Source organism: Gracilinanus agilis, chromosome 3 (genome assembly GCF_016433145.1).
Source record: "Gracilinanus agilis isolate LMUSP501 chromosome 3, AgileGrace, whole genome shotgun sequence".
Lineage (NCBI taxonomy): Eukaryota > Metazoa > Chordata > Mammalia > Didelphimorphia > Didelphidae > Gracilinanus > Gracilinanus agilis.
The window spans coordinates 596,054,215-596,078,407 of record NC_058132.1 but is presented as its reverse complement, the minus strand read 5'-3'; the positions used below and the strand labels follow the sequence as shown (position 1 = coordinate 596,078,407).

The window sequence follows — 24,193 nt, the reverse complement described above, 5'->3', positions numbered from 1 at the left end:
ACAATTCATCCTGATGCACATTACACAGCCCCTTCCTTGATACCTGCACATCCCAAGTCATTCTTGCCTATTTCCCCTTGTATATTTGATCAAGAAAGTCCATCTCTCTTAGGGAAGATCTTCCAGGGGAGATCTCAGATTGTTCATCTATGTGACTGGTCTTCATAATGCTGCATAATTTACCAATAAAAAAATAAGCCCTCATTTCAACTGCAGCTATGTTAACATTCAATATTCATATCTCCATTAGAATAGATCCATTCTGTCATTAATGAGCTAACATTTATTAAGTGCTACTTTGTTCCTGACACTCAGATACAGAAAAATTTAGATACATAAGTGAGATAGTTCTCGCCCTCAAGGAGTTTGCATTCATTCCAGTTTATCAGTAAGCATCTCTAATGTGCTAGGTCAGTGATGCTGAACATTTTAGAGATAGTGTGCTGTGCTCTGCCCCAAAGACAGCATGTGCCCTCCCCAACCCCCCGCCCCCAAAGTGCCGGTCATCACCTCCACCACCAGGGAAGGAGAAAGCACTCCTATTGGGCTGCTTTGCAGAGGGGTGGGTGAAGTAAAAAAAAAATGTTCTTAGTGCAGGTGAAGAGGGGGAGGGGACTGGCCTGAGTGCTCTGCTCCCCTTCAGCTTTGCTGCCTATGAGCTGCCCACTTTATCCCGTGTGCTCCCATTGGGCTGCTGGGCAGAGGGGACAGGGGATGTGAAAAAATGTAGTCAGGTGTGGTGGAGAGTGGGAGAGGAACTGGTCCTCCAGAGCTACTCCTCCCCAGTCCCTTTGCCTTTCTAGTAACGAAATCTGGTCGGGGGATGGTGGCGCCCACAGAGAGTGCTCTGTGTGCCATCTTTTGCATGTGTGTCATAGGTTCACCATCATAGTTTTTGCTAAGTGCTAGGGATCTCAAAAGAAGCAAAAGAGACAAATCTTAAGGAGCTCATTATGCACTGGGGGGAGATAACAAGCAAACAAATACCCAAAAATTATATGCAAGATAAAAAATAAATGCCAAACGGGGGAAGTAATTTAGAATTAAGAGAGATTGGGAATGGCTTCCAATAGAAGTTGAGATTTTAGATGGAACTTGAAGCCAGTTGAAGCTGAGAGAGCTTTCCAGAGATGGGAACAGCCAGGCAAAATATCTGGAGTTGAGAGATGAAGTATCTTTTTTGAGGAATAGCAAAGGAGACCAGTGTCACCGATTGAGGGGAGTATGTGAAGAAGGAGGTGGGTGGTGGTGAATGATGTAAGAAGACTGGGAAAAGGCACCCCTCCATCCCAAAATTCCCCCGTTATAAAGATCTTTGAATGTTAGAAGAATTTCATATTTGATTCTGGAGGTGACAGGGAACCACCATAGTTTATTGAGTCTATACTCAATGACATGGTTGAACGTGTGCGTGTGGTGTGTGTGTGTCACTCTTTTCTGGTTCAAATAAGAATGATCCTGCTTTTTTTACCCCTTCATGTTTGTATACTCTTCTTGAATTCTAATAGTGAAAAGTGATGAATTCTACTACTCTTCTTTCTGTTTTCTACAATAAGGTATTCCCTTTACGCTCCTTTTTTCCTTAGAAGAGAACTAATTTATCCCTAAATTCTCTGTTTTTAATTCCCTCAATAATAACCTTAAGACATCCAGGTTATGGAGGGACACTTGTTTCTTCTCCTTGTATTAGAATACTAGTTTTTCCTTTGTCATTTTGCAACCTTTAAAATTGCTCCCATAAACTTACCCTTATAGATTTTCTTGATTCCAATGTTCTTCTTTCATAATTCCTACTCAGCTTTGGGCTTTTTATCAGGAGTACTTGAAAGTCCTCTTCCATTAAAGAGCCATTATCCCCCCCCCCCCCAAAAAAAAAAAAAAAGAATTATACTCATCAGTGCAGGGAAAGATATCTTGATTGTTAGCCTTTGTCTTTTGGAATATTGTATTCTGTGATCTCTTTTCTATTATAGTACTGAAGCTGCTTGATGATGTGTGATACTATGGTTCCTTGGTACTTGAACTCTTTCTAGCTGCTAGATTTTGATTATGACATTCCTCAGACACTTCCTTTTGGGATTTCAGGAGATGACTAGATTCTTTTTATTTTTACTTACTTCTTGTTCTTTTATTTTCCCTTCTCCCTTCTTTCCTTTTCCCCTTATATTTTTTCTTTTTCTTTTTCTTTTTTCTGGGTAATACATATATTACCACGCAAGACATCTCCATATTATTCATTTTTATAAGTGAATAATCATATAAAACTCAAACCTCAAAACATATTCCCAAATAAACAAGCTATAAATCATGTTTTCATCTGTATTCCTATTCCAATAGTTCTTTCTCTGGAGGTGGATAGCATTCTTTTTCATAAGTTCCTCAGAATTGTTCTGGATCATTGTATTGCTGTTAGTAGCAAAGTCTTACCACGTTTGATTATTCTACAATATTTTGGTTATTGTGTATAATGCTCTCCTGGTTCTGCTTATTTCACTTTGCATCAGTTCATTTAGGTCTTTCCAGCTCTTTCTGACTGACTTTTTGTTCTAATCTGTTTTCTCCTAATGTTCTTCTCCACAAATTGTATGTCATGGGGGGAAAAGTCTCCTGCTTTACTTTCTAGGTCTTTCCTCACATAGTAGAAAATCCATTTTTCCTTCTACTAGTCTCTACTTGCAGTTGTTATGAAGTTAATTTTCTTCTAGACTGGGTTTTTGATTATATTTCTATTATAATTCTTTTTTTTTTTTTAAACCCTTACTGTCTTAGTGTCAGTTCTAAGACAGAAACTTGCACAGACTAGGCAATCAGGGTTAAGTGATTTGCTCAAAAACACACATCTAGGAAGTGTTCAATGTCAGATTTGAACCCAGGTCTGTCTACCCAACTCCATGCTTGGCCCTCTACTGTGATACCTGGCTGCCCCATATTCTTTATAGTACTCCCATCTTATGTTTACCTATTTCTCTAACCATAATGAGGCTGTGCTATGCTTTTGGTTGGGCCAATTGGACCTGCTTTTGTCATGTGGATTCTGGCACTGACATCTAGCCCCTAGGGTTAGGCTTCCTCTGGATATTTGAGGTTCAGAGTTAAGTGTTAGATTTTCAGGTTATCTTTGGCATCTCAGGACATGAGGGCTAGCCCCTAGATGTTGTTGAATTAACTAGTTACTTCTGTTCCTGGTCATTTCCATGGTATCTACTGAGTTTCTGACCATCTGAGGGCTTTTTCAGGGTAGCCCTCTGTTCTCACTGTTTTCACATATAGAACCTTGCAAGAAACACCTGTCTATTAGACTGATTTTATTTTTATTGTAATAGAAGACTACATTTATTTATTTAAGCTAGGTGGAATTTTCTGGTGTCTTCAATATTGCCATTGGATTACATTTTGTGTAGTCATGGAGTGAAAAAGTTTCTTGCTATAGTTCCCATTGCATTTCTTGATCATTATGAGATAATGGTGTGATTTTTAGGTTTTTGCTAAAGTGGACCCCCTCCACCTCAATATAGAATAGAAGTTTCATAAGATGAATATTTTTCAAGGTAAAGTACTACAGCAATGACAAAGTGCAAAATAAATGAAGCTAAAATTAAAAGGAAACAGTTAAGTGGGAAAAGAAAATCATGCAATAAGTTTCTTTGAAAGTTTCATATAGGGGCAGCTGGGTAGCTCAGTGGAGTGAGAGTCAGGCCTAGAGACAGGAGGTCCTAGGTTCAAACCCGGCCTCAGCCACTTCCCAGCTGTGTGACCCTGGGCAGGTCACTTGACCCCCATTGCCCACCCTTACCAATCTTCCACCTATGAGACAATACACCTAAGTACAAGGGTAAAAAAAAAAAAGTTTCATATATAGGGTATATGAGGAGCTTATTAAACCTCTCCAATAGATAAGTTGTTGACAGTTTTCAAAGAAAGAATTGCTATCAGAAACCATTTTTTAAAAATGCCCCCATCACTGATAGAGAATTATAAATTAAACTTACTCTGAAATTTTACCTCATACCCATCAGATTGGCAAAAATAACAAAAAGGTAAAGTGTTAACTATTGAAGATTCTTTGGGGAAACAGGGACATATTCAATATTGGTGGGACCGTGAATTTATTCAGCCATTCTGCAAAACAATTTTGAATTATTCCCCAAAGGCAATAAATTCCTTGACATTGAGAAATGTAGAGGAGAGAGGAAAATAACCTATAGGTATAAAAATAATTTGTAGCAATTACTTTTGTTAGAAACTAAGGAGACTATCTCTCTGTTGGGAAATGGATGAACAAATTATGGTGCATGAATATAATAGAATATTATTGTGCTGTAAGAATGATGAAAGGGACAAGTTTCAGCCAAACCTGGGAAGACCTGTATGAAGTGTTACAGAGAGTAGAGTGAGCAGAACTGGGAAAACAATAATAACAAAGTTTGATAAAGTTTGCTATTCCCTGACAGAAGAGGTTTGATAAGACGCAATGCAAAATGAGACTTCTTATTATTGGACATGGCCAATGCAGAAATTTTTTTTGTTTCATTGTGCTTATTGGTAAAAATCCCTGCCATTGGAGTAGGAGAGATAAGGTAGACAAAGGAAAAAAAAAAAAGAAAAAAGTATCATTGAAGGACTTAAAAAAAACAAAAAACAAAAGCAAAGAGGACAGAAGTCCATAAAGAAGCATAGACAACCAGCATAGGTTCAAAGTTACACATTGATTTTATTATAAATATAAAAGAAAAGGAAGTGGTGTACAAAATACAGGTTCAGTTTGACATTTTTTTTTCTAAATTACCATATATATGAACATGTCCATTTTGATGTTTAAATTCAGAATAATTTTTTAAAAAAGTCAACAAAGTTCATAAATCAATTTAATATCAATTCAACAGACATTCATCAAATTCAGACTTTTATTAATAAACACCTAAAATGTATAAGGTGCAAATGAATTGAAGATAGACACTTAAAACATGCCTATCTAGAGTTTTTAGGGGGAAAAAAAGTTTCTTAATGCCTTCAAAACAACTTGTTCTTTTTTGTTTTATATTCCTCTAGCCATTCCACTCAACAAAGAATATTTTTCTGAATTCCTTTTCAAAAATTTTTGACCAGATCTATGATTTCATATAGTATATATTGTGTAAATAGAATTAGCTCAAGCCCATTCATAGTTAAAAACACTAGCCATTAAAGATAATGTCATCCCCACCTCCCTTAGTGGGGAGGGGAGATGAGTTACCCACAGGTGACAATAAGTAACAAATCAAGAACAAGGGACTCCCCAAAGGGCAGTCCAAATCAGTGTAGAGGCTGCCATTTGTCCACTTGAATTAGAGGTGGACCCACAGGAAGTGATGAAAGACAATCTCTTCAAGTATGTTGGTTACTCCCTGTTGGGGGAGTTCCCGCTTTGAACTTGTTGCTGAAGGATCTCAGCTGAGACCTCAGGCTGCTTCCACTCTGAATGGTCATGTGGGTAACTTAGGCTGACTTCCTTGGCCTACCTTGGCGTTTCCAGACTCTACCTTAAGTAGACTTCTTGCCTCCCTAATTGCTAAGGCCTTGTGGTGTGTAATCTAGTTTAATTAGCCTTTTAATCCTCTCTCTCTCCATCCCGGCCTCTGCAGGCCTGGACTAGCCTCTCTCTCTCTCTCTCTCTATTTCCCTTGCCTTCTACCCTTCCTAATTGTAAATAAACTGCCTTAAACCGGATCCTGACTTGGGTCTATTTTAATTATGGAATCAATCTCAATTATTGATTCCTGGCGGCCACACCTTTATATCTATATCTATATCTATATCTATATCTATATCTATATATCTATATCTATATACATATATATATATCTATAAAATACCTAAAATCTTCCTCTTACAATATACAGGATTTTCCTGTAAATTTCATATAGTTTTCATTGATTTTACCAAAGCAGATGGGTTGGTTTATTCTTATTGGGAACTCCCAATGAGGAAACTACCTTTGTTGAGGTAAAATGTCAACTGCTCTACAACTCCTGGAGTGTTTCCCAGGACATTGGGAGGTTGGATGACTTAATCAGAGTCACTTTGGCTGGGAGAGGTGAATCTTGAACCTTGATCTTCCTGGCTTCCTGGCTTAGCTTTCTATCTTCTATTCACAGCTATCTTCATTGAAGTTGTTTAGATACATTTATCACAGTCTTTCTAAGTTGCTTTGTCCTTGGAAAGACTTGGGTTTAAGCACTACCTATTGGCTTTGTGGCTCTTGCCTTGTTCACTTTGCTCTCAGGCAGTGCCCTGGGAATATGGGGGAACAAACTCTGGGGAGTTCTGTCCTACTGTAGATTGATATTCTATTAAAACATTAGCTTTCCTAAGTATTTTTAAAAATCTGAATGTCCATAGAAGCTTGATTAAAATGTGGCTAACCTCAGTTTTAGAATGTTTCAGAATTCTCATGATTTTTTTTGTTATACACAGGTATTTTAATTTGGTAATTTCATAATGGCCTTTGATTTTTACAGATGTTAATTATTTTGAGGTTTATTTTAAAATACTGAAAATTTAAGACTTTAAATATATTTTTGTTCATTTTTATATATTTAATCACATTAGGACATATCTAAGATTCTATAATGATATAAATGTTGTAAAATATTAGCAGTATTACAAATTTAGCAAGATAAGAAATTTATTAATATCGTATTTGTACATGGCCTATATTTCTCATCTTTCTTAGCAATTTTGTAAGGAATTAAATTTAGAGGTTTCACTAAATATGTGAGAATTCTAAAATAATATGGTGGTCGGTGATTTAAAATATTATAGCTCAAGTCAAAATGACTTTTAATAGCTTTTATTTACAATGAGGTGGAAAGAGGGAAAGTAGAAAAATGCAAAAAGAGGGTAGAGACAAGAAATGCTTTCCAGGCATAGAGATCAGACAGTAAAAAGGTACAGGGACAAGGACTCCATTGCGTTAATTCCAGAGACCCCCACGATTCCCTGTTTCATTGATATATAGTGCCACTCAGCCTTGGATCACTTCTATCATCTAGTCTTTGCTCCCACAAATGTGGCATTAAATGAAAGTGGAGAAAATCTAATTAGTTTCACTTTAAATTTACTATTATACAACCTCAAAACAGACCCTCATTGCTGCTAAGAATCCTACTATACCTTACACCAGTGATGGGCAAACTTTTTAAAGAGGGGGCCAAAGGAAAGGAAATGCTCATCTGTCAGTCTGTTTCTAAGGCAACTCTTTCGAAGTTTCATTGTATTGTATCCTACTCATCATATTTGTCAGATTAGGAATAGTCTAGCCTATCACACTAAATATTGCTCCAGTGCTTGGCTTGGCTCAGCCCCGCAGGGCTTTTTAACCCCTCAACAGGAGGACCTGGTGTTTGAGGACCGGTATTCCACCCACGTGGCCTCTTCCAAGAGGGGAAGGCCTCTCTGGAACTAATCTTTCCAGAAGTCAAGAAAGGAAGGCCAGCTACTCACTCACCCAAGAAACAGTCTTAGAACCAAGGTCCCAAGTTGAAGCTGAGGTCTAAGTCCAAAATCACCTCAAAGAGGCAGGTTACCAGCCGAAAGCTCCAAGCCAACGATTCAAGTTGAAGCCCCCAGCTGAAGAAGTTCAGGCATTTTCTGACCCTTCCCCTCTTTACAGGGGCCAGTCATAGTTTCCAAATTGCCTAGCACTGTCCAGAAGGCAGTGTCTGTGGGATCCACCTCTCATTCTCTGAGGGTGTAAACCCTTGTGGAAGGATTCACCAAGGAGTTTCTGATTGATTGAGTTAAAAGGGTGGAGTTCTCCAAGTAAGTGACTTGTGAATTCTCTTACTTGAAAGAGAATAAAGAATTCCCTTTCATAATTTCTTATAATAAAGGAGAATAAAGAAAAATCAGTTCAACAAAATTAATGTGTGATCATACCTGCTTTTGGATTATTGTTTTGGCAATAAATTTGAATATTTGTCAAAGTTTATTAAGAATATTTAATGTTATGTAGTATTTAGATATTGGTCCAAGATGTTTTTAATTGGTAAATAGTTAATTGGGAGATGATCCATTAAAATTCTCAATCCCTACCCACTCTCATAGATCTTCTAACAGGAAGAGCTTCATTATCTTCCCTATTTATTAGTCAGGTTTTATGGGAGGGACATTCCTTGGAATTCTCAAAAACAAAGGAAATGTGTATAAAAGTCTAGGAATTGGTTGGAGCCTCAAATTCAAGACCTAGATTTTAGTAATAATTGAGTACATATAAAAAAAAATTCTTTCAATGTTACTGAGACCTAGAGAGGTTAAAGGTCACATGGCTTGAAGGTGCTAGAGTTAATCCTAGAACTATCTTCTTTTCTTTTTCTTTTCTTTTTTTTTAAAACCCTTAACTTCTGTATATTGGCTCCTAGGTGGAAGAGTGGTAAGGGTGGGCAATGGGGGTCAAGTGACTTGCCCAGGGTCACACAGCTGGGAAGTGTCTGAGGCCGGATTTGAACCTAGGACCTCCCATCTCTAGGCCTGACTCTGAATCCACTGAACTACCCAGCTGCCCCTTCTAGAACTATCTTCTAACTCATTTTAAGGGCCTTCTTGAGAGGTTATGGTCAATATATTTTTTCTTTTCTTTAAAAAAAAAAACCTTTTATTGATGCTTCTTTTATATCACTACCACTTCTCAATCTGCTCCCCTCAGCAGTCTTTTGTAACAAATAAGTTAAGCAAAACAGATCAACATATTGACCATGTCTGAAAATGTATGTCTCATTCTGCATTTAGAATTTCCATCATCTCTTGAGAGGTGAGAGGTATAAAGTCATGTAAACTAAACATTAAGCCATGTTTACATGTTTTATTAAATTGTAATTGGTTATTGTACTGATCAGAGAGTTGAAATCATTGTTAAATGAACAAAAAAGCGTGACAGACACATGTCGTCAAGAAGTTTCTGTATCAGCAAAGAATTATTAGTAGGGGTTGCTGTCTAGCATTTGGAAATGTTTCAGTATATTAAACTGACTGGCAAGAAAATGTTATATCATAACAGTTTATTAAACAACAAATGAAACCAGAGGTCCTTAATATGTTGTAATATATTCTTGGTTGTAACTTGGAGAAAGAGAAAATTATTTGAACACTGGAAAACCAAATTAGTAGAGTTGAGTGATAACTGAGAGTAGAATACATCTTGTAATTTAAAGCTTTAGGACTAACAAGATGGATCATCCAGGAAATGGATTAGAAAATTTATTGATCAAAGCTTTTTAAAAAAATATTAACTTTTTTAGTTTACATGACCTGTTGATGTCTGCCTTAATTATAATTAGCATTGACCACAAAAATCTGGCTCCAGTGTCTTATCATGGTATGGAGGTGTTTCTGAATTCTCAAAGGCTAAACCAGGAGAGTGTAAGCCCTAGGAAGATCTATCATGCTGGAAAGGAATATAACCCTGGGAACTTAAGCTTGTTTTCTACGGTCTAGCAACTCTTAGAGATGCACCACACCAATAGATTGGCTGCTTGTTCATGAAAATTATTTGGCCACAGGAACACATAAAGCAAAGACAAAAAATGGCTCTTAGTCATGTTTGATCTTCTGCTTCTGCAGTGTTTGTGGCAGAACTAAGCATCACATTTTTTAGACTGTCAAGCTTTAATTTGTTCCTTGAACAGTGATCAACAAGTAGATATATTACTAAAGGAGTTAAAATCATTCTTATTAATTATTAAATGGACATTCTTAACTATACATGAAACCAGAACAAAGAGGGCAGTTGCAGTATGGCTTATAGATACTCTTTTGATAGGCAAAGAAGGAAGTTGACAGAGTATGTTTTTTTTTTTATCATGAACCCAAAAGCTATAAGAAATATTTCATGGGATAGTTAAGTCTTCAACTTATAGTACTAGTGATAAACTACCATAAAAGTAATTGCAGCATATTGTAACAACACTGGTTACAAAAGTGGTGGAGAGATTTTACAAAGAATTTCTTAAGTCCCACCATATCAAAACAATATACATCATGATTCTGTTTTTTCCCATGCCAATGGAGGAAAAATTGAAGATGGAGAAAAATATTTGAAAGTGTATGATTCAGAAGAAAAAAATGAGACTTAAAAGGCTTGTAAATCATACTTCTGTATCATCATCACTTTCTTAGAAAAAAATTGATAGGTGCTAGTGGAAAGCATCATGGAAAGCATCATGTAATGTCAAAAGAATGAATTTGACTACATTTTAGCAAAATAGGAAAAGACTTATAATGGATGTGGGAATTAACCCCAAGTCATCTGTCTTGGACATGGGCTATTGGCTCATTACAGAGTTAAGATCAGAATTTCAGATGAACAAGAAAAAATAATCTATTTAATTTAATCCTAAATTTATTAGATCCTAAATTTAATTAATTTAATTTAGATTTAATCCTAAATTATTTAAACAAATGATTAAAAATAAGCAGTGTCCAAAGCACAATAGGGCCTTAATAAATGCTTGTTGACTGACTGTTGACAACATACATGTCATTAGCATTAACTATATAATTTCATCTAAGAGAGGGAGGATTCTCAGAGCAGTTTCAACTTTCACTGTTACTTAAGCTGCCATTTTGATTCTGCTCCCTCATCTAAGACGGGTCAAAATCTAGCCCTTCACATTTTTTTATAAGGCCCTTCAGTTATGAATGGTTTTTACAACAAAACTTTATTTTAAAAAAGTAAAACCATTCTTACCTCTCTCAAATTAATGACAGAAAATACAAAATTGCACAGAGACCAAAAAAGTATAGTACTTTAGCAAACATTTGACTCATTTTCCAAGTAGATGACTACTAAAGACAACACTGAACAAGAATATGTCTGTAAAAAATCTTGCTTAGAAAGATGTTTATTTCATAAAACAGAGAAGTTAAAAAGAAAGCAATCGAAAGAATGATTGGCAAGATAAATGCTAATTAAGCAAAGTCATTTGAGATACAGTCAAGGATGAAAATAAAAAGAGGACTACACATAGAAGAAAAATGGAGAATATTTGTGAAAAATGGAAAATGTTTGCAAAAAATGTTTTAACCATCAAGGATAGTGGGACTAACACACTTGGACCCTGATATAGTCCTTTAGTTGTTTGCAAAAGAAGGGGAAATGGCACAAATGAGATAAAAAATGGGAAAAGAGCCAGATTTTGTCAGGTATATAATAAGAGAAGATCTGTGGGTGATGATACAATTGTTGAGGACATTGAAGGGTCTTTTTACAATGTATATCAAGGAGAGGAAGCAGCTAAAAGTGTGGGAAACATCTTAGATTTATTGATAAAAAATAATAATACATGAACAATGTCTAAAAGGTATAGGCAGCATAAGTTTCCATTGTGATCATTGTTTATTAATTATGAAAAAACATTGATTTGATAGATTTAAAGCTCTTTTACAAGGAGACTCCCACTTATATGTTGAGATCATTTAGGATTACTTGGAAGATGTAACAATAAAAACAGTACTTTTCGATGATGCTGATAATAAACACCAGGTAAGGCATAAAACAGAAAGATATGCATGTTTGCAAAAGTATTCACTAAAATGATGGTGGAGATCTAGTGCAGAATCCTGGTTGGATAGTACTGCCTTGATTACATCAAGACTCAAGACATTGCAGCGCCTTATGAAAAAGATCACTTAAAGGAATTTACTCTGTCCACTTACATAGTAACAAATGGATGAACAACATCTATTTCTTAGTTTTCAAGATGGATCTGAATGGAAATCTTAAAGAATTTTCCAAAGTATGACTCTTTGGGAGAGATAATACAGACAGACAATGAGCTGGGCCCAAAGTTGAATAAGAAGAGTGCTTGGGATTGCTTTTGTGAAATTGCATAGGATTTTTATTGACCCCAAGCTTCCTATAATAGCAAATGCCTAGCTTTTAAAAAATATAAGCATTTTACCGATGTTACTGCATGACAGCAAGACCTGAGACATGACTACCTTTGAAGAGCTAAAGATGAGTATCAGAGGACAGTGAAAAGGCTCACTTGTAGCTGTGAACATCTAACTTCAAAGAGCTGCATAGGAGAACAGGAGTAAAGGATATCAAGGAATTATAGGATAGAGAAGATGAGCTTGTCATATGGAAGAGCAAAGTGTGACAGATGAATGGTCAAAAGTACTGAGTACTCTTTCAAGGACTTGTGAGGATAGGCACCTATGAATGGATAGATTGTGATCATGAATGTCAGCTGGTAAAGTTGGAGAAAATATTAAACTGAACAACTAGTTTGTAATTGTTTTTTAAAGTTGCTATTATTTAAAAAAATGTATAACGTAATAACAATATATAACAGTATTATAATTAAAATATAGTAATTATATTTAAAATATTATTGAATGTTTAAAAAATTCATGTCTTAATTTCTGAGCAATATTTTTACATATTAGTGATGTGATATTGGAAATTTGGGGGTCCTTGAACTAATTTTGAGTTCCCTGATCTAAACTTCCTGTGGACATTTAGGACTTCAAACTACATTTCCCATGATTCCTGGCTTATGTAGCAATTACCTAATAAGGCAAACAGAAGGTTAAATAGGGAATGCTGGTACTGGCTTGCTCTCTTTGTGATGGTGGAGGAGGAGCAGGTAAATGGCGGGTCCCTTTAAATTAACTCAACAGGCACATGGCTTCATTTTTCTAAATGGCTTTCAATAAACCCTTTGAAACTATGATATTTTTAATTTTATCACTCTACATTAATTTTATTTCTTACATTAACTATAAGCAAAGCATAGAACTTTTAAAAAATATGTTCAAAATAAAATTATATCATCACTCAGCTCGATAGATTTACTAATGATTCTTAAATAATGGTTGAAAATTCAGGGAAAAGGATCCTCTTTGTTCTTTTGTGGAGGATTATTATTTGTTAGCTTAATAATAGTATAAATTCATGAGATCTGTAATATTCTGATTAAGGCTGGACCCTGCTAGGAAATTTACAACTATACATTATTCCTGTGAAATTCAGTGTATTGCTTGTTACTCTCCATAATTTAATGTAATACATTTGAAGAGATTTTTATGTAGTTGATCACAATTCATTACTGGAAGTTTAAAATAGGACTTTTATCTTGTGATGTAATACAAAGACTTCTACTATAATAAGTGGATTGGAGTAGAATCAGAATAGATATCCGAAGGTCAAAGCTGGTAATAGGTCTGGAATCCAGGTTTTCTGGCAAGACCTATAGGATTAAGAAGGCACCAGAAATTATAACCATGTAGCTAGGTGGTGCAGAATAGAGTGTGGGGTTCTCAGATATTTAATAGCTGTGTGACCCCGGGCAGATTACTTAAGCCAGTTTACCTCTAGTTCTTCATTTGTTAAATGAGCTACTAGAGAAGGAAATGGCAGACCACCTCAGGATCTTTGCCAAGAAAACTCCAAATGGGGCTATAAAAAGTTGGATATGATTTAAACAGCTGAATAAAATAATTTATAACTAAGTAGACAAGCTGAAGTTGGAGATATTACATGAGTTGTGTAGTGTAAAGGTCAAGAAAAGTAGTAGATTTGATAAACTGAATAAACACAGTGGAACCAGCATAATTTAATTATTGAAAGTCAGAGGAAAATAAACACAAGGCTAAAAAATAAATAAGAATTAAGAAAATTTATGGAAGTTGAAGGACACAAGGTCTTCCTGCAGGAAACCAGATTGGACGTGCCAAAGAAAATATGACCTTTTAACTAAGATAACCTTTTGCTATTCCAGCAGCTTTTTAATTTTTTTTTGACCATGCAGCAATTAACTGACAAGTGTGGTTTAGAACTTGCAAATGAAAGTTAGTGAAAATACTTTACTTATAGAATAGTGAATGAGGAAGGAGAGAGGATATAATTCTTGCTTGTTGAATCATAGTTTTATTATATTGAGCAAGTTAGTTATTCTCTTAGTGTCCCAATGATTCTATTTACAGAACGATGATAATAATACTGAATGAGGTGAGGTAAATGTGTTTTTAAAATTTTTTAAATGTATAATAAAAATGACAATACTACCCAAACTAATTTACTTATTCAGTATCATACCAATCATACTACCAATGGATTGCTTTATAAAGAAAAAAAAATGATACTTTTCTGGGTAAACAAAAGGTCAAGAATCTTAAAGGGAAGTAATGAAAAAAATGAATACCAAATCTCAAACTGTACTGCAAAACAATAATCATCAAAATAATGTGGCACTATTTAAGAAATATAGTCAGTGGAACAGGTTATATATGCAATATAAAGAAGCAAATGAATCCAAAGACATTAACCAGTAGGATTAAAACACTGATGAAAACTGTAAGAGAAACTGAGAACACTGGTAAAAAAAGTATAGATTAATATTTCAAACTGTTTATTGAGGTAAACCTCCAATAGTTATATGACTTGGGCATTAAGAGGGATAAAAACAAAATGGATAATTTTGTTTACATAAAATTAAAACCATTGGTGGTAGTATAAACTAGTCTAAGCCATTCTACAAAACAATTTGAAATGTTACTAAGATGCATTCTCTTTGATTCAGTGATATCACTATGAGATTTATACCCCCAAGAAATCAAAGAAAGGAAAAGGATGCATAAATGCAAAATATTTGTAGTAGTTATCTTTGTAGAATCAAAGAATGAGAAGAGAGTGCCTATCATTTGGGGAATGACTGACCAAATACTTGTGTATGAATAAGAAATGATGAAAGGGATAGTTTCAGAGAAATTTTGGAAGATTTGGATTAACTGTTGCATCATGAGGCAAACAGGATCAGGAGAACAATTTATACATTGTAAAGGCAAACAACTTTTTGAAAGCTATAAGAATTCTGATCAACAAAATGACCATTCAAAATTCCAGAAGACTAATGATGCGTCCTTAAAGAGATGATGGACTAATGTGGAAAATGAGATACATTTTTGGACCTGGCCATCGTGAGAAATTGTTTCGCTTGAACCATGCATGTTTGTAATAAGGGTTTTTCCTCCCAAGTTGTGTGATGGAAAAGACAATTTCATTGGAGAAAAAATGAAATTCACTTAAAAATGATTTAAAAAATAATTTATTAAGTGGTATGGTCAACACTGAGAAATGAGACCATAGCTTTTATTTTCTAACTTGTCATTAATCAGCAAGCATTTATTAATTGTCTACAATGTTCCAGGTACTGGGGGTACCAAAACAAAAGAGAGGAAAGTATTGCCCTTAAGTGGCTTACATTCTACTTGACAAAGCCCTGAATTATCTACCCATTAGATCAGATCCTATTAATCATTCCTCCCTACCTTCCCCCTTGCTCCTCTGGGAAATAAAACGTTATTAGGAGTAGAATGACTTTGTTTTTGATGATATGCCAGTGAGGAATAATATTAAATAAAAGTAGAATTTGTCATTATGAACATGAATTGTAGATCTTTCCATTACTTGTTGGGTGATCAATTTTTGTTCCTGGAATGTTACATTATAGTATTTTGTGATTTGCAGTCAGATTGCATTACTGGAAAAATATAGGTTATTAAAAACGGGTTGGGGGTTTGTTTTAGGAAGAATTTGGGGGAGAGAGCAGCAGTGTGGCACACTGGATTGAGAGCCAGGCCTAGAGATGGGAGGTCCCGGGTTCAAATTTGTCCACAGACACTTCTTACTGTGTTACCCTGGGCAAGTCACTTACCCACATTGCCTAGCTCTTACCCCTCTTCCTTGGAGCCTAATACACAGTATTGATTTAAGGTAAGGGTTTAAAAAAGAAAAAAAAAGGAAGTTTGGGGTCACTAAAAAGCACAGCACAATTTCCTAGTTTTAATCCATTTTGCTTTCTTTCCTAAGATGTTTATTGTCTATTTGTGGTGTCTTATCTCTAAAGCATATGAGCTAGTGGACTAGCTCTATGGACTTTTCATCCAACTGCATATTATAGTGTCCACTTTTTTTTTTATGTGAATAGTTATGCTGGACTCTTATGAGGTTATGGTTCTCATTTAGGAGGCTTTGCAATACTGTGGACTTGACACAGTGAGCATGATGTAATGGCAAACACAGAAGCATATGGAGAAGGTCATCAACTCTAGAGACTTCATTTGGATTTGCCCCTTTGTGACAGTAGCATACACACTTGCTGAGCATTCATCCACAATATTGAGTGATCTGGAGCTGAGGTATCAAACACAAAACCCATAAAAATCTCCATTGCATCTCGAACCAGATTAAAATATAATTGGATAATATTTAATAAGATAAGTAAAAATACAGTAGAACATAGATAATGTTTACAGTTGTGACTTTCTAAGTCAATATGCAATTGCAAGGATCTCTATATATGGTTTCTGGCTTCCAGTTTCTATTTGAGATTGACATCCATAATCTAGATGGCCCTTAGCCTGTTGGGTGGAAACCCTATGGGAAACATAGATAAGGACCTCACGAGATGAGAAGCTGTGAGTAGATACTGCAGCTACATTGATGGGATCATAAACCTGTATCACACACTTTTGGACATTGAACTTTAGTCATTTCCCCTGGTAATGCTAAACAGTATTTTAAAAATTTACATATATGTACATATGTATAATGTACATATATATATCACATATATATATTAACCTTTTTTGGGAGAGGGAACAGTAAAAAGATTTGTAGCTTGGTTGCTACCATTTGGCCTTCTTGGTGTTCTTAAAAAAAGTTATATCTATTTTCAATACAGATATACACACATATACATACATGCATATGTCATTGCCCTCTTAAAAACCCCAAATCAGACATGCCTGGGTGAGCAGTTGCTTCCCCTGAATGTGAAGTAACAAAAATATATTATCAAGATAATAATCTGATATTTTATTTGATACATATTAATTGCATATAGCTATTTCATTATTTATTGCTACTTATGCTGCAGGATTATTGATTAGAAGGGTATATTGGTTTGTCAAATACAATTTTATTCTACCAATACTTGAAAAAAGCTGACTTGCTTAATTTAAAAAAAAAGATAATAATCTGAATATTTTCTAAGTTTATCTTCTTAAACTTTCAGGTTGAATACTATAACAACTGAGAAGGCTACTTTTATCTACTGTATACCATTTGCTGCAGTCAGCAAAAATTCAAAACACTGCAGCGTGACAAGCAGGCAGGGGTTCATACTAACCAAGCAATTCTGTGATCCTAAGCTGTTTTTATTAAAGACACACAAAAGCTACAACTTGTCTAATATAGTCTGTAAATTCTTGAATGTAAGCATTTTGCTCTTCATAAGATTTATTGGTTTTATGTTGTTAGCATGAAGTGGATGCCCACATTTAACTACAGTATATAGTTAAGTTTCGTTCTTTTCTGAAATGTTTGTTAAATTTCTGAAGAAGCAATGAAAGGTAGGAGAAAGTTTAAGTTTAAATGACCAAGTAATATGGTGGTCAATGTTTATTGTTAAATAACATTTCTAATGAAATAGGGAATTTTCTTACTAATTTGTATAGTGCTTTCAAATGAATATGAGACTCATTTCCTAAAAATGGTTCATTTTCTTCATGAGATGCATCATGATGAAGCTATTTTTCATAATTCTATTTATTTCCTTCTTTTCCTCTTGGGATTCATGTTTTATCTTCTTTCTCTTACAAATAGGTTGGATTTTTCCCATTTCTTTTATTGCATGCCTATTCCATAGTGGTAGATAACCTCAAAGCAGTTTCTCTTTGTGAAATGGATGTCACCATTTTAGCAGATTTTCCTTCCCAATCCTGTTTTATTTTCATTACTATTAAGGTTAATTGAGTATATGCAACCTGCCAGGGTAGCTGGGGATCCATATAATTATGCTTGACAGTGAGGAGAATATGACCTCAGACTAAAAGTATTCTGTGGATAATTTGCATAGAAATAATAAAGAATTGACTTCATCAAAATATATTAATAGTAACAAAACTATCCTTTGTTTCCTCATACTCCCTCATATTAGTGTTTTCGCTAAAGTTGACTCACCACCATTTTTTGGACTGATTTCACATATGGAAAAAAAGCTAAGAGTATTTTTCAGTACAGGTTTTCTGCTTTGAGAAAGGTAATGGTTACTTTTCATTGAGTATATGAAATAGAAAAATGAGAAATTTATCTTAATTTTTTTTGTTTTTTGGGCAGGAAGCAAAGCCTTCTGCTGAGGATTTGGGGGAAAAGAAAGAAGGAGAATACATAAAACTCAAAGTCATTGGACAGGTGAGTACCATCATTTGCCTAATCAATCTGATAATGATCTCCTGCCCTTTCCTCACCCTTTGTTTTATTCTTCTTAAACCTCTTTACTCTTATGGAGATCTGCAGTCCCTTTTGACTTCCTTTTGCTTCCTTATCTAGATTAACTCCTTAGTAGACCTGGTCCTCTGGTCTTGTATTCTTTGCCACTTCTTCATATCACCCACCATTCATGCTTTGCTGAATTTGGACCCTGACTTATCCTGACCATCCATCCCTTTTCTGCTCTTACTGGCGGGGGTGGTGGCGGCAGGGGGAAGACACGATTGACTGGAGCCTGAGGAAATCATATGCTATTCCAAATGGGATTTTTACAAATGTTACTTAATCTCCTCTAGACCTTTTATTATTCTCTGATTTAATACTCTTATATATCTCTATATATGCCATTCTCTTCATTTTAGTAGAGGATCACCTCATACTTTAGACAACAGAGGTGATCTGTTGTGAGCCCTTTTTTTTTGCCCTATTCAACTTGTCAGAGCTCTTTGCATTGTCTACTTTCCTCCTTTCGAAAACCAACTGTTCTACTTGTGCATTTTATATGGTCTCTTCCTGAAGGATCACCCCCTTTTCAGAGAAGACTAGTAATAGTAAGTCTGGTGTAAGGGCTTGCTGAGCCCTTTTGCAGCCAGGTTTCTTCCTTTGGTGTCTTTCTGCCACCCAGCTTTTACCTGGGCCTCCAAGAAGCTGTAGCACATGCATAGTGGCCACAGCCTGAAAAACCATTCTGGCAGGTGTGCTAAACGGGGTTGAAAATACTTGACAGGCTTTAGACCTGTTGGTGAGTTAGGGGGTTGTCCACCCCAAGCATATGAAAACTTTCCCTCCCAGGGAAAGGGCAGATGAGAACAATATAGTCCAGCAGCCACGAAGGCAGCAGAAATGGGCAGTGTGGAACACTTAGAGCTCAGTCAGGCATTGAAGCAGCTAAGGTCATCCACTGCATCCTGGGACATTGCCAGTTGTCTTGAATTTTATCTTGTCACTGGATTTCAGTGACTCCGGAAGAGAGAGTAAGGTTGATGACTTTGTGCTACTCTGCCTCACTTAAATCCAGTTTATGCATGTCAAAAAACTATTAATTGTTCCTTGTTGCTTATAAGTACATCCACATCTTCCTCAGTGCCTGATACACAATAGGCATTAAATAAGTGTTTGTTGACTTGACTTCCCCATTCCCAAAATATCTTCACTTGATTCTACTATCCCCTTGATCTGTTGTCCTGAAAGTCCCATTTTTTTTTAAAATTTTATTTTTTTGTGTCACATTTTCTGGGAAAAGTCTGTATGCTCTTTGAGCCTGTTTCCTTACTTTTGTTGTTTCTCATTCTCTTGTAATCTGATTTCTGATTACCATTCAACTGGAAATACTTATTCTAGTGATATCTTAATAGCTAATTCTAATGGCCTTTTCTCAGTCTTCATCCTTCTTGACCTCTCTGTGACTCTTTTTATGCTTGACTACTTTATCCCCTTGGATTCTATTCTCTCTTCCTTTGGCTTTTGTGTTATTGCTCTGTCTTGATTCTCTGACTGCTGGTTCCTTATCCATATCTCATTTCCCAGCTAGTTCCTAAGGCTTTGGCCTAGACCCCTTACATTTTCTCGTATATACCTTCTCTTGGTGATGTCCTCTGCTTCCATTGGTGAAGTTACCATCTCTATGTAGGTGACTTCCAAAGCTATGTATCCAGCCTTAATCTCTTTATTCTCTTGAGTTCCAGCCTATATCACCAACTGTCTTTTAGAACTCCCTTCTTAGATATGTAAGCAGCTCAAACTTAATATGTCTATACAGAACTCATCTTATTTGTAATTGAAGTTGCTTTTGACATTCTCTCTCTTCTCATATCTGTTCAGTTGCCAACTTTTGTCAGTTCTTGCTTACAACATTTCTCTGTCCCCATTTTTAAAATTTATGTGATCACCAGCCTAGTTCAGGCCTGAATCACCTCTTGACTATATTATTGCAACAGTTTCCCAATCGAACTTCTAGTTTCTGATTTTTACCTTATCTAATTCATCTTTGACACAGTTGCCAAAATAATCTTCCTGAAAATTTCATTGTGTTATTATCAGACCAAAAAAAAATCTTCAGAGGCTCCTGATTGCTTTTAGGTAATTCTACTGCTTGACATTTATAGTAGACAAAGAACCAGTATTTTAGCCAACATCTGGAAACAGAATGTTTTAGTTTTTCATTATTGTATCAAAGTAGCTATGAATATTATTATGCAGAAGGATCTTTTCTTCCTTTTAATAATATTACATTATATTCTTAGTAATGTGATCACTGACTCAAATGTTATAAATCAGTACTGAAAATTATTCTCACCTCCAGTAGTAGTAGAATTGCTTTCCTTTAGTTCACCAACATTGAACTTAAAATTTTTTCTCATTTAAACCCATTTATAATGAGTAATTCTATATACCAAGTACTTTTTAAAATTTGGCCCATCTTTTGATGAATATAAGGTGGTATAAAAGAGTTATTTTATATACCATTTCTCTGAGAGCTTGAGCAGTTTTAAAGAATTATCTGTTCATATTCCTTTTTTAAACCACTTAATAATTAAGAGATTGGTAGGATCCTAGAATTTAAAGTGGAAGGGACTTTGGAAATCATTTAATATAATTTCTTCAATTAATAGATGAGGAACCTGAGGTTCAGATAGGTTAAGGAACTTGTCTAAGTGGGGGAGGCAGAGCCAGCTTTGAACCCTGGTCCTTCAAAGCTGGTTTTCTTTCTACTATAACATAGGATATTACTCCTCTAAATTTTCATCAGTTTCTTGTCATTTTGAATGCCAGATTTTTTTTTTAAATTTAAACCCTTACCTTCCGTCTTGGAGTCAGTACACAGTGTATTGGCTCCAAGGCAGAAGAGTGGTAAGGGCTAGGCAATGGGGGTCAAGTGACTTGCCCAGGGTCACACAGCTGGAAAGTGTCTGAGGTCAGATTTGAACCTAGGACCTCCTGTCTCTAGGCCTGGCTCTCAATCCACTGAGCTACCTAGCTGTCCCCTGAATGCCAGATTTTTATTAGATATATTTGCCACAAAATCCCTTCCCCACTTCTTTAGAAAATATTTTGGTTACGTTTCTCTTTATTGTATAAGCACCCTTATGTAGCCATCTATTCATTTTTGTCTAGTAAAATTTTAACATTTGTTTGATATAACTTTCCTTCTCTCCAAAATTGAGATAAGTATATTATTTTTCTGCCATTTTTTCGTTTCTTTCTCTTTATTAGATCAAAAATCAAGTTGGAGTCTATTGAAATAGATGATATAAGTTGGGTTCCTAAATTTATTTTTTGCTCTGCTCTTAATTGATTTCTTTAGTGATATTTCTCAACTATTTATTTCTCTTAATGTTTGATAACCTTAGGTTTCTTTTGCATGTTTTTTGGTTTTAAGTCTTCTATTTGTTCCATTGACTCAATTTTTGGCTTGTTGTACAGTACCAAAAAATTTTAAAGCCTTCAAGACAAAAACATTCTTTTTTAGCTTTCTTAAATTTTGAGTTCCAAATTCTTTCCCTCCCATCCCTTCCTGCCTACTGAGAAGACAATCAAAATGAAAGGCAAGAAAATTATACCCCTGTTTGCACTCTTAAGAGATTACCCATTCTCTCTTGAGGTAGATAGCATTTTTTCATCATGAGTCCTTTGGAATAGCTGAGTCTTTCACAGTTGATCATCATTATAATATTGCTCTTACTATACACAATGATCTCTCAGTTTTCCCTTTACTTTGCATCAGTTTATATAGGTTTTGCCATGTTTTGCTGAAACCATACCTCTCGTCATTTCTTTAAGCACAGTAGTATTCCATCATACTCATATGTCATAAGTTGTTCAGTTATTCCTTGATCAATGGGCATCCTTCCAATTTCCACTTCTTTGTTGCTACAAAAAGAGCTGCTATAAATTTTGTACAAATAGGACCCCTCATACCTTTTTAAAACACTCTTTTGGGAATACAGACTTAGTAGTGGTATTGCTTGGTTAAAAGATATGCATATAGTTTATAGCTTTTTGGGACTCGTTCCAAATTGTTTTCCAGAATGGTCCAGCCAGTTCACAACTCTGCCATTGGTTCATTAGTGTACCTATTTTTTCCTCATCAGCTCTAGCATTTGTCGTTTCTGAGAGTTATAAGGTGAGTACCAAATAGTTTTGATAATTTTTTGATTTATTTGCAGTCTTATAATGTAAGGCTTCTTTCCTTTCATCATCCATCTTATTTTTCTTCACAGTTTCCCCTTAATATTCTCTTAGATTCACCTTTTTGGAAGAGATAAGGATTCACACTGGGCGAGGGGTGTATGTGTGGGGATGTAGGAGGCAGGGTGGGGTGCAGTTAGGAGCTGTCTTTACAAAGCTATTTACAATGCTTTTGAAGCAATAGTGAAAATATGTGTGATAATCATTTGGGACCAAATAAAAGAAGTCCTTGATGAAAAGAAATAACTTTTTTCTTTTCTGTTCTTAGGACAGCAGTGAAATTCACTTCAAGGTGAAAATGACAACACATCTCAAGAAACTCAAAGAATCATACTGTCAAAGACAGGTTTGTATTGTACAGTTTCCTTTTATCAGGAAAAAAACTTTAAAATTCTTTGAAAAAGAATAAATATAGGAAAAATTGACTTGGGAAGTACACTAGCATCACCTTTACCATATTTGCTGGGATTTACTTCATATAGTCCATTTCTTGTTGAGAATTTGTAATAGTAGTGAAACCATTTTGAAATGTTGAGTGCTATACAAATACTAAGTATTAAATCATAACCAGTTAGCATTTTTTCCACGTTAATTGGTTCATTGTTGCATTTAAAACTAAAGATAATTTTATCCTTACTTTCTGAACAGAATTTCTTACGGCTTATAAATTATAAAATCTAGATTTAAGTGAATATACTATAAGTTTGTTATCCCTCTTCAGAGTCCAGGGATCACTGCTTAATGAATTCTATAATGTTTCTTAGTGAAACTACTCATACTAATTCTAGATCAGTGGTTCCCAAACTTTTTTGGCCTACTGCCCCCTTTCCAGAAAAAATATTACTTAGCCCCCTGGAAATTAATTTTTTAAAAATTTTAATAGCAATTAATAGGAAAGATAAATGCACCTGTGGCCATCACTGCCTCCCTGGATTGCTGCAGCACCCACCAGGGGGTGGTAGAGCCCACTTTGGGAATCACTGCTCTAGATGTTCTAATGTCTGATGAAAATTTTGGTGCTGAATACTCAGAAATACCAATATATCTTATTATTGGATCTATAGCGATTCGTTTAAAGTAGGTTTTCTTTAGAAATGTTTCCAGAATTTATGGGAGACAAATGGACTTTTGTAACTTTTTAATAAATAAAATTGTGGTTTAGATGGTTAGTGAGGATGACTCAATTTAATCAGTTAATTTGTAAAAGTTAAACTTTGCTGTTCTATATTATCTTTTTTTTTTTAAACCCATATCTTCTGTCTGAGAATTGATGCAAGTATTAGTTCTAAGGCAGAAGAACAGTAAAGGCTAGGCAGTTGGGGTTAATTGATTTGCTAAGGGTCACACAGCTAGAAAGTGAAGCTAAATTTGAACCTGTGTCCCTTTGACCCTAGACTCTATCTACCGAGTCACCTAGATGCCCTATAAAGATTTTTAAAAACTAGTCCCTGGAGTCAAAGGTGATAGCTGTTTAAAATGTCTACTATAACAAAGTTTTTAATCATCCATATCAACTTGCAACAAATGACATCCTAATTAAATGTTTTCTTATTTGCTTAAAACAAAAATTTTAATGCCTTCTATCAGGTTTCTAGTTTAGTTAATGTGTATACTTTCAATTAATAAAATTTATTCCTTATAAAAATATTTTGTAATTCACACTTTTAATTCAAACTAGGATTATTACATCCT

The 24,193-nt window shown here is 35.1% G+C and overlaps 1 protein-coding gene across 1 annotated transcript in view; it reads left to right on the top strand.

Annotated features, from left to right (window-relative positions):
• The window catches only part of SUMO1 (small ubiquitin like modifier 1), a 54,469-nt gene that overhangs the window by 19,772 nt on the left and 10,504 nt on the right, over positions 1 to 24,193 (top strand). The window contains exons 2-3 of the mRNA XM_044670643.1: positions 18,161 to 18,235; positions 22,770 to 22,847. Coding sequence (XP_044526578.1) covers positions 18,161 to 18,235; positions 22,770 to 22,847 — 153 coding nt within the window. The remainder of the gene's footprint in view (positions 1 to 18,160; positions 18,236 to 22,769; positions 22,848 to 24,193) is intronic.